General features: G+C 37.7%; 1 protein-coding gene across 1 annotated transcript; it reads left to right on the top strand.

Moving 5' to 3' along the window:
- Nucleotides 1–527: 527 nt before the first annotated feature.
- On the top strand, nucleotides 528–1,424 carry LOC106099566. Its single transcript, XM_013278134.1, has 2 exons — nucleotides 528–845; nucleotides 1,168–1,424. Exons 1-2 carry the CDS (start codon nucleotides 610–612, stop codon nucleotides 1,397–1,399), a joined length of 468 nt encoding a protein of 155 aa, XP_013133588.1. The 5' UTR covers nucleotides 528–609; the 3' UTR covers nucleotides 1,400–1,424.
- Nucleotides 1,425–12,340: the final 10,916 nt, after the last annotated feature.

The following is a 12,340-nucleotide window of genomic DNA, read 5'->3' as shown; positions in this document are numbered from 1 at the left end:
CGCTCCGCAAATCGCTTTATATTTTCGATAAATAAAATTGGCGCGGCTTTTGCGAGGTAAGCAGAGGCCGTTAGGAACGCGACGCTCGTGCCGCCATCTGGCGCGCGCACATAAACCCGGACTACCCTCGTGTTTTCTTGCTGACTATTTTTTCCCGCTTCGGCCATTACGCAGCTGGGGCCGAGACAAAACGGCGAATCGTTTAAGCCCTCTCCGGAGACCGTATGATTTTATTGTGTGTACCGGAGTTGAAATTGATATGCCGCGCGAGTGGCCTTGCTTACGTCACACGTGACGGACACTCGGCCTCATCCCTACCCGTACCCTCACAAACGGCTGATAATATTACGTAGAAACAAAAACATACTTGTGAAATAGGTGTATTTTCCTAAGCAATATCTTTATCCCACTATTCATCACTATCAAAAACTTGAATACCAAAGATCTTTCCGAATCTCGATATTATTTCATAACATAAAATAACATTATCTATAGTATTTGACAGAAGAATTATCTACGCAATTTGTTTGACGCAAGTCAACAGCGCGGTGACATTTGCTGTATGATGTTGATTCAAAATTTGTACAATGTGATATAAAACATCGAAGGATGTCGAACACCAGTTCTGAGTTCGACTACACGGTGATCCTTTGCACCGCGGTGGTATTCGGTTTGCCGTTAGCGCTACTCATCCCCGGCTTCTCGATCTGGGACTTGGTGCCCAAGATCCGTGTGCAACGCTTCCATTTGCTGAGCCAACATCTCACTTGGTCCGTGCTCAATGGCGCTGTGATTATCATTGTGGTTGTCCTGTTCTGTCTATATTTGGAGTTTCGTAAACGAATGTGAGCATTTTAATATACTTTGTTAAAAAAATATTTACTTTAAGTACAGATTAATTTCTCTTTAAATAGGTCGGTTTTGCGGTTGTTATTATTCTAAATAGTTCTTTAATTTTCCGCTTCTGATAATTGTTTTGGTTCTAATTAAATAAATTTCCCCATTATTAGGTTTGAAAGCCAATATCATCATTAAGAAGACACTCATCTTAAGATACTTAAAAAGGGCAAGAGTAGGTATATAGAAAACACAAATACTACAATAATACTTTGTGGATGCAAGGACATGTTTTCTTACAATAAAGTAGTCTGTCGTTTTCTTCATCAGATTAGACGCAATGACAGAAGAAGTGTTCGCGGTGCGTCAGGCTACCATACGTACGATGGAGGCGGAAAACGATCGGCAGGCGGCCACCATAAGAGCCTGCGCAGAACTACTCGATGCCTCCAGTGACCACTACGAGAACCTCGTTCTTCTTTATGACGAGCTTAGGCAGAGAGACAGGAGACGAGATCACCCACCCATCATAGAACTCGAATCCAGTGAAATTAATTTTTGAAAATAAAAAAGCTTTATTTACTTTTCATTTTACTTATAACTAAAGTTTTGTCAACGCTCAGCATGCAATCCACGATGGAGTTTTTGTGCATTTCATGATGAGTCTCGGCTCCATTTCTCCACATTTTTCTTCTAAAGACATTTGATTCTCGTATCCTTTTATCTACCAATCAATTATATTATGATCATAAAATCGACTTACTTTTGTTTAAAAACGTGTGCTTTTACTTATTTCACCACTTAAATGGTGACATTGTTGCGTCCCTCTGGTTAATTACGCCTGGTGTATCAGTGTAAAAAGGCACAAAAGGTAATTAAGAGGTCTGCGAGGGCGCGGGCGAGGAGCGGGCCGCAAAATTTTTATTTCAACCTCGAGCCAGACGTGTTCATTAGACCAAACGTCTCGGTCGCCTCATGGGAGGTTGTTGACGCGAAAAAACCAATCTAGAGCCGGCAATTACGCTAAATGACCTAATTAGATGTCGTTGCAGTGCGCTCGAGTCGTATTCAGTCGAGAGTCTTGTAAAATATTGGGCGACGTTGAATTCTATCGTACTTCTTTCATATTTAAACACATAAGAATTATTGTATTGAATTCCATATTTAATGAAATACAGCAAAATCTTTCATTGAATTTATTTCACGACTTTCATAGTTAGTTTTCATTGTACTACGGGATGTTTTTTTCATTCAAGCTGGCATTTCAAGATATACAAGTTGACACGTGGATCGCGCTCAGCCGGCACTTGCGTTCGCCTCGCGTCTTCCTCCATTCTCATCTCGCAGCGAGAGAGGATCAGGCGGTCGCAAAAATAAATAAAACTGTTATTGAGATAAGCATCTGCGCAGGGCTTCTGCTAAGTCCCGCCGCGCCGCGCTAGCGATGTACCGAGATATGTCCGGATTAGGCGCTCCGCTACCGCCCGCCGCCCGCCGCCCGCCGCCCGACTCAAACGCTTCTACAGACTTTCACAGCTGAAACCGCTTTACATAAACAAGACGACAATTTTAAATTGTCTTAATGCACAATACGGAACCTTCCTGGATACTACAAAGACTAACAGATTTTAATGTATTATTTCGTCCTGGGAATATTTCAGTTGAATGAAAATTTTTACTCTTATGAGATACACGTTTGAACTCATCGGAACAAAGGAGGAACCGCACTCGTTAGACCTAATACAACACCTTCGCCTATATCTGGAAATACGCCTACGTCTACGCCTACGTCATTAGCTACGATTACGATTGAGTATACGCCTACGTCTACGTCTGAATTTGCGCAGTCGTCTGCATTTCTGTTAAAGTAATTAAAAACTTGATACAAAGATGTGATTATCATAGACAATGAACACTGTTAAAACATTTCTTTTGTCACCCGTGTGTTGGATTAAGCGAGGTCGTTCGTTGTGAGATCGGCGCGCCACCTGCGCTCGCACCTGCCCACCCCGGATTAATTCCTCATCACGCCGCTCCCAAAGCTAATGGGGGTGACATCCTTCGAGAAAAATGCCCACAGAAATATACCCGATTAATAAACTCCGCTCCGCCTACAATCCCCAGTTAATACGCCTATCTGCAAAGAAATTGGACTCAATGATTGTTCTGAAACTGAAAAACAAGGCATCAGCTGTTTCTTGCACAGACCGTATAATAAATGGACAACATTTTTTTAATAAGTGTACACTTCGCATAATAATGGAATGGTATTTTTTAAAATGTAAATAACATGCAAGATACGTTTAAAAGTAGAATGAAATTAATAGAATTATTATTGACTTTTATAGATTTTGCCACAACGTCTTCACTGAATACTGATTTTGTAGTATATATTAGGTGAGTTATAGTCAAGTGAAAATTAAGTGCAGATTTTCTGTTTAAAGGTGAAATCTATATCTTCCATAGTTTAATATTAAAATATATAATCCTAGCTATTCTTAAAATCTACTAAAGAATTGATTTTTCTATACAACCAACCAACAATACAGTCCAATAATAAATACGATAGTGGATGAAAGTTACAGGACAAATTATATGGCATTTCTTAACCACAAGAACGCCGAAGCCGTTGTTGTACCGCCCTTATTAATCCGTTGGCACCTTTGTGCTACGTAACGTATAGCTTTCAGATCTTGTACTCTGTAATTTCACGAATGACATCCATAACCGAAATTTGATTTTAAGAGGGACGACAACCGCAGAAAGTCGACAGCGTCACGGAAGCATCATGAAAGCGTCCCAGAAGCGTCACACGCAAGGCTCTTCGCCGCAAGATGCCGCGAGCATCTGTCGGTTTGTCGCTCTTTCCTTTTAAATAACCCTACTTTGATACAATTATTTGTATTATTGTTGCGGTCGGGGTTTGTCTGCGGAACACTTTCGTTCCGACCAAAGACGCCTCGAGTTATGTAAATTGTTGGGAATTATTGCGACATGTTTATAATTCTTTAATTTAATACTGTATTTTCACAAAGAAGTTTGAATTCTCAAGCGTTGTGATTCAGATAAAATACGTTACATAGTATGTACATATGTATCTACTCTATATCTTTAAAGTTGGAGTGTCCGTTTGTTATATCAAAAGAAAAAAATCCAGGTTTCGGGAAGATGTATTTGCGTTGCTGCTAACGAAAACCGCATTTTTTCGTCTATCTGTCTGTCTGTCCACAAGCTGCGTTGGGTCCGGGTAATCTCAGAAACGGCTGGGCCGATTTCGACCGCACTTTTACTGAAGGGTAGCTGACATAGACGGCTATATTATAGATTACTTTTTTATTTGAACATAAAATTTTAACAAAGAATTTTTGTAATACGTCCTAATTGTTTCCTAAGTGTCGGATGTCAAACGATATACGAACGTATATCAAAGTTGTCCAAAAACGTCTTTAAATTACCGTCTAAGATAGTACTATTATCAACATAAATTTTAACCTTCCGCTATGCCTTCACTCAGAATTATTTATGTGTCTATTTATTGTATTAACATAAATTGGACATGAGTTATTTTATTGGGCCGAATGCGTCGAGAATGCGCTGGACAAAGGTTATGATTGTAATTCGGATTTGTCATAGCTCGTAAAATCAATGTTTGCTCGTGATTTATCACTCAAGTGATTCTAAGAATGACTTGATTGATTGATTAAATAATAAAATGATTTGTAGTATTAGTAAAGGTAACTTAGATGAAATGAGATATTTAAAATACGAACATTTTGTTCCAACCATTTGACAAAGAACAAGGATGTTTAGTAGAATTACAAGAATAGAGGCAAATAATTAACATTTTAAAGTATTTTTTATATTAATAAATTAATGTTTTTTTTTTTAAATCCTGCGTTTTCTTATTGTCAAGGAGCCCTTATCCAGATTAATAGTTTTATCTAATTCACCTACAGAATACAATAATTTTAATTTACATTTTTGCAAATAGTCATAGAGTAATAAAGTAATAGAGCATACGCTTTTATCTACTCTGTGGTAGTACGGTATTCTCACACTAAGTAATTTCGTAAATAAATCATTCGCAGAGCTTACTAGTTCCTAGCTGTAATGTTCATGTATTATTTTAACGGCTGTAGAGAAAAATGGCGGTGCGAATGCCGAAGATCGTATTAGAGTGCAATTTGCAGTGCAATTTGCATATCGCAGCTCAGTTGTACAAGTAAATCTATTAAGGTTACGGTACACTTCCATTTCTAACTTTACTATGATTTCTTCCTGGTAATTATTGGTCAACTATATTTGACGACAATGTATTTGTGTTACTATTTACGTTGTGAACTGGTTACGGTAAGTACATAGGAAGTTAGTAGTGAATCAGTTTTATTCTTTTGTTTGATATTCGATTATTGTACTGAATAACATAAAAAATAGAGTAAAAAAATAATTTAAAAAAAACTCTTTTTAACCAGTCGGTTGCTCTCCGAGTTTTTCATTTTATACATTTTTGTATTATTTAAGTAATCTTAAACAGTTTTATTTGCATATGTAGATGAACAATAAAAGGGTCATCTGTATTGTGGTGCACTGCTTGACCACTGGTGATAGTGTTGCCCGTTATTGTTAAACATTTTCTTATTACCCTTTTGTACTAGGACTGACATATTTTGATCTGTAGTTGCTGTTAAATTAAAAAACTATTTTAAAACATTGCCGTAGTTTTGATTAATAATGTTAGGTAAAACACCCTTTAAAATACACCCTTCAAGCTAAATGTGATGCGCTGTTTACACTTAGCCACTACAGTTTGTCAGTAGCGTTCATTAACTGGAATAGCTTTCAACTGTCACAGTGTGTATGCTTGCGCCAGTGAGTCCATACAATCTATGAACGGCCGTTGCACCTGTCTAATTGTACTGGCCAAGTGTAAACCGGGCATAAAGCTGATTTTGTAGATACTCTATACCTATTATTTGTATCTGTGTTTAATGATGTGTTCAATTTAATATTCACAATTTGGATTCCATCGCTGGCTAAATCGACGGCAATTTCACGGCGTGAATGTTATTCAATTTGATTAATATTCCGTGTAGTGATACAAGGTTTTAACATTATAAAATATCAAGACTATTGACGTCACAAAGGCTGTGGGCAGAGAATGGCCGCGCCGGGGGGTCGGCGCGCGACACCCCGCGACTTCTTAAATTTAATAATCGCCATTTAAACGGACTAGATAAATATTTTTAATGCGATTTGTTGGAAAGTATAGGTTAATATTTGTCAACAGAAGCTTACGAAATCTGATAAATATTTTAAAAAAAGATAAGCAATATTTTAAACTGTCTAGTTTTTGCTATTAAGTGTTCTTTAGTTAACAGAAATTTAAGTGGTTTAAGCAATTTTTAATGGGTTGCTGAGCGCATAACTAACTAAGTCTGAACCCAAATCTCAAGAGAGATCTTTTTTTTAAGTTTTTTTATTGGAATTTAATAGTTTTAGTAGTAGAATGTAATAGTAGTCCAAATGAAGCATTCAAGCACAATTTTTAGTTTTATAAGTTTTAGACGTTTCCTCTTATACATTTTTAAATGTTGTGTTTTCTAACTTGATTTTTTTTAATATCAATAATTTCCGTCAGATAAATTACAATAAAAATGACATTGTTATAACTCATATAATGAAGCTGTACAAGTCGTATTGGTAATGCTTTATAACGCAAATTACAATTGTAGTATTCCCCTTCAAACTGTAGTAAATAGCAAAGCAATGTGAAACGCTCCAATGTCCTCCTATTAAGTGGGTTTCGTTTATAAGTAACATTAACGACATGCGCTCTCACTGCTCTCGAAGCCTTTTCATCTGTCAAGTTGTAACAGCCACGGAATTGGGTTATAATTTACGATATTATCTCGCGACACCCCGCATGAGGGCCGGCCAGTACTGACCGATGAAAAAAGAGCAGGGGCGTAATAGAGGTATAATGGTCACCGCTGACCGCCCGGAACGATCACACCCGCCTCGTTATGACTTGCCAAAATAGAGTCGTAATAATGAAAGATGGCCGATTGTCGTTCGGCATTTGGAACGATCTCGTAACGGACAAACTGGGTATCGGTCACCGAGTGATCGTTTTGTATAAACTCGAGGGGTGGCCGTTTTGTTTACGTGTGGTCAGTTTATAGTCTGAATGTTATTGTGTCTTTATTATAGATGTATGGGTCGTAATGTTAGGAGAATAATTGTAACGATAAAGGAGGCACGGTATATGAGATGTGTAATAGATGGCCGGTCAGGAGCGGCGGCCGTGGCGCGCTAAGCTCGGCCGGAGATTGATACCGGCTCGTGCGCTGCCGGTTGACAAATAGACAGTCCGGCGCGGCGTCGGCGTCGTGAGGCGTCTTACCATAAATAAGGATTACATCGCTGACCACGTCCTTAGAAGCCACTCCAAGGACGTCAATCCTTCAAACACCGATCAGAATATCCTTCGAACATACGGGTTCAAAATTGCCTTTAAAATGTTGCGCGATTTTATTCGTCTGAAAACCTTGTCGATTTCCATCTGAGTCGCGAATTTGCCTTATTTCGGCGCCTAAGTCTTAAATTACAAGTCAGAGATGGGGTTTCCGAGTTGAGGCGCGAAGCGCTAAGCTCAATGTTTTAGAGTCGGCTTCGTTTCAATTGCGAGTACGCCGACGGATTACCGTTACGAGTGAAGCGCGAGGAAACGCGTCGAAATACGCGTCAAATCCCCATTTCACTTATCCTTAGATCTGTAGGTATATTCGAACGTTCAACCTTTAACTCGAAGATCGTCACAGACTAATTCAATTCTAAGAATCCAGCTTATCTACTGTTGAACTGGAGTAACGTTTGTATACGTCGAGTGCGATCTGTGGCAGTAAGTTTGTTCGCCAAGAGCCATTCAAGTCGCTCGGGGAGGATAGTCGACGGATGTTGCCTCAGTATATTTGTTAAGTTGGTTGTAAATTCACACGCTCGATGGATCCAAATGGGCCGAGTTTGGAGAACGAGCCTAAGTTAGCCACGATAATCCCTTATTCGATTAGCAATAAGAGATAATGTGGCTTAGTAACTTAGATGTTACTTGCTTTGTTATACCTACTTATGTACGAGTGAAATAGGCGCAGATATTCTGATGTGATATAAAATTTATCGCTGGTTTTATCAATGCGATAGTTTTTTTGTTTTGAAGAATCACTAAAATCACTACTGTTGATTGACAGACGGGTTTAAACCGATTGTCGCACAAGCATACAAGTCAATTCTACATAATTTCCCCAAAACATCTTTTTTTACATATGTAATGACTACCTATATCTATTAAACCTTATTCATATGATAATTGAATCATGGTCCCGTATTGACAGTAAATTTATGTGGGTCTTTGTTTTACATAGTCATCTTTAATTATCCGGTGTTATCTCGTGAAATATCCGATTGTATGCGGGCGAGCCGAGGTCCGAAGATTAGCAGATGTCCAGTCTTCTCACGTCGTCCGGTGCGGGGTTCAATTATAACGATCCGATACATGTTATTGCTATATGGCTTCACATGAATACGTAATAAGTGTTTACGTGGTTTGGCAACCCTAGATATATAGAGATGTCAATATGTCGATATAATGGAAGAGTTTCTTTTAGAATTTCTAGGCCTTAAAGTAATTGTAATTTCTGTGCGAGGATTTTTAAAGACAGATAACTTAATTTTTTTTTCAAGTAGAATAAATCTGTTTGATAAAAATTAGGGTTGATTAAATGTAAAATAAATATGTATCGATATAACGTCCGTTAAAAAGGGGACATGTTAACCCCGAGTCGGAGTCACATAAACCGTCCTGTTAATATTAAAGCCGCGAGCCGCGTGTGTTACTTTTTAAACAGCTTTAATCAGGGATCTACATAATAACACGACGCGGGACTTCCGTCCGTCCGACTTGATTGATGCGCCTGCCTAGATTTATTTGCCTGAAACGGTATCGTGATACGTCCGCGGACTCTTTACGCGCAGAAACGGACTTTTGTTTCATTTTTAATACGGGCTTTCTGTAATTAACGTAATAAATTATAAAATGATAATACTGTTAGGGCCATCTTGTGGCGTCACGGGGAGGTGGGGCCGCCGGCGACCGCGTGTCAATCACTCTCTCGAATGTAGAACAATTCTTATTTCGAAAAAGAATAAAAATACGTATCACTTTTATTTTCTCTCTCCTTCTGTGTAAACGATGCACAACGTGTGTGACAGAGATGGGATATTGGATTGGTCTTATGGTAACATCTGTGCTTTATAATAGACGCTTACGTAGGCTTCTTTTCGGGGATCGCTCGAGCCCGGTGGGATCGCTTTAACATGATTGATCTGTTTATTTTACATTTTAAAGGAACATTTTTACGGTTGCTTGTCAACTTAATAACAAAGTGTTTTATTTCGGGACACGTTAAGTTCGGTTTTATTGATAGGCTCCTTTTAATATTATTCCGGAGACGGGTCGAGGTGTTCTGAGGGAATTCGTAATGATTCATCTGAATGTGATTGGCGTGTTGGCATGTCAGCCGTCTTTGTGCAACGACTGAGAATTATTCATAATCATTTTGAGTATTGCTTTTATTTTTTTACAGGAAAATACAGCATTCTCACGATCGTTTAGATTAAGAGGTGGTAGACTAGATGAATTCAGGAGAGACTATTTGCTTACCAGAACTGTGCAAATAATTATGGTTTTTGCAATATTTGTAACTAGGTGTACCTTCACTATTTTAGATTTGTACCCAAGATAGCATAGGGGCGCAAACAGTGTGATGTTTGCTTTGCGATGTTTGATTTTTCAATCGTATATTTATCATTAACTTGCTTCTAAAATAATTATATGAAGTTTCTAGTAGTTTATAAGTACTCGTAATGTTAGTTAATATTTTTATTTTTAGTTACAATGGTAAGTTGTGTAGCTCTGAATCTGACTGGCGTGATGTTAATGTTTTCCACAATTTTTTTAAAACGCTATACACTTGTTCTTACAGTGTTCTTTCTATGATAAAATACTAATAATAGATTGACAGGAGATCTGTTGCGGTGAGAGTGGCGCCAGGCTAAGTGAGAGCGATGCTTAACTAAGTAAGGTAGCTAAGTGTGGGCGCAACTTTAATGTTGCCGCCGACGCCGACGATACTTTCCTTGTACTGAGATAAGGATATCGGATATGGACAGGTGGCGCTACATATTGCTTTTTCTTAATTGAAAGTATTTAGATACATGCATGAGTTACTGTGATTTTACGCTATATCTGTAGTGTGGAATAGAAAGTGATCTGGTTTAACCTAACTTAATACTTCAATTTTACGTATTTTACGACTCAGTAAAAATTTTAATCAAGCCCTAAACTGTCGCGGCTTAAGATCATTGAATCCTTCTTCATGAAACGCGGAATAATCACTTGATTATTCATGTCAGTTAGGTTCCGATAGTTGGTATAGTCAATTTCACGATAAAAACACCTAAAATCTTGATTACATTAAACGCTGTTACATCATATAAGTGTTAGAAGAACTTTTGTAGAGCCCTTAAAAGTATAGCTTCAATAAACTGTCTGTGCTACTGGTTCTTGTTAAATCTTAAATGCTTTTGACAAAAAAGCGTGCGCAGTGCCGCGCGTAGCATCTTATCGGAAGCAATTACACGTTGCTTTATTAATTTTCATAACTAAACCCCCGCGACATCAAAGGAGACCGCCATGCGCGTGCGCCTCTAACAGCGTTGTATAAGTTACGAACTTTTTATTACTTTTACATTTTTAGTAATTGTTATAATATCTCTGTCGTATCCAAAGTTTTCTTTTTTGCTATTTTATTACACTAATATGACTATATATTTGGTTAGTATTCTAATGGGTGTAATAAAAATCATTATGTGCAAATTAAAAGTGGTGTAAATTTCATACACGAAATCTAGTATGTTTAAGTAATAATTAAATGAATCAAAGTTCGGCAGTTATTTAACAATAGATTCCCGCTTATATGTTATCACTTGTACCACACATTTGGCTACTGTTTACCGCGCTGAAACCCTTGAAGACGTTTTAACAACACTCCAGCGCAGGCCCACATCATCTTTGATGTTGCGCGACACTTCATATATTCAGTTCATATTTCTTTGAACTGGGACCCGCCGTAGTGTATTGCTTATCATAAAAAATGAACACACTTGACTCTATTAAAAATTAATTTACATAGACCACTTGTAATTTAGTTCTATTTTTATTTTTAAGATATTTTTTAATAATAGGTAACATTCTGATAGCTGGACTATTGGATAAAATGTACAGAAAGAAGTCGTTGAAGCGACCTCATAGTTTCTTTAAGGAAAGAACGTTAATCCGCATTATGTCTCCACTTAATTAGGATAAAAAGAAAAGAATAACATTATCAATACAGATACGATACGAGAATAAAATTCCTTCAGTGTACATATGAAAATTGGTCGTGATATAAATAACAAAAATAAATCGAAACATGAAGAGAGCTACCCGTTACAATATGTAAACTTCGGTACGGGAGAAAGACTTATCTCGCTAAAACGATTCCCACATAAATAAAGCTCATCGGATATGAGAACGTATTTACATAAGAAAAATATAAAAAGCCTAAACGATAGGTCCATGAGGGCGGCATACGGTATCGGGTGGGCGCGGGGCGAAGGCGCTTGGCAGGCGGCGCACGTCCGGTCGAGGCGCGCCTTTAATAACAATACCAAATATCAGTTCGTTGCTACGATCGCAAATCTACGTCAATAACATATCCAATAGTAGCGCTCAATTCATTTCGACATAATCTAATATGGCAGAGCACGTTTGCCGCCTAAATCTCCCGCCACATGTCGCCAAGATGGCTGCTCCCAACTAAAGAAAAAGGAGATCACGAATCAGTAATATCTTTCAAGTCCATAAAGTTAAATGTTTATTTGCAGCGATATTTTGTCCTTTTGCGGATATTGCTTTAGGTCAGATGTAAGGTCGAATATAAATGCAGTTTGGTGAAGAATGATAGGAACTTACCCTATTATTAGAGTAAGTATCTTTTTTATCAGACGACTAGCTGTTCCCGTGCGGCTTCACCCGCATGGAATTATAAAAATTTTATTTTATTGTTTACATTTATCAAATTGTCAATTGCAAATGTCAAAATTACTGTAACCATCATAACCTAGCTTGCTTAATGTTATTGTAGTTTATGGTTCCTTTATCACATTAAGGTTTTTTTCTAATTTAATTACCCCTAAGTTTAATAGCATGAAAATATATAGCCTAGAGCGTGTCGTAAGTGTAGGGCTTTTTATTAAAGAAAGAATAATTCAAAATAATACTGTGATTGCTGACATCCTACGTCACGAAGTAGTGTGTGTTTATGAGTATAGATAATATAGATTGTGATGGTCTGCTTCTATAAATTTATGGATGTACCAGTTATTGTGTTTAACTCAAACTAGG

The sequence above is a fragment of the Papilio polytes genome, unplaced genomic scaffold (assembly GCF_000836215.1).
Source record: "Papilio polytes unplaced genomic scaffold, Ppol_1.0 DF824102.1, whole genome shotgun sequence".
Classification (NCBI taxonomy): Eukaryota; Metazoa; Arthropoda; class Insecta; order Lepidoptera; family Papilionidae; genus Papilio; species Papilio polytes.
The sequence above is the reverse complement of the archived record's forward strand: the minus strand, read 5'-3'. Positions and strand labels throughout refer to the sequence as shown.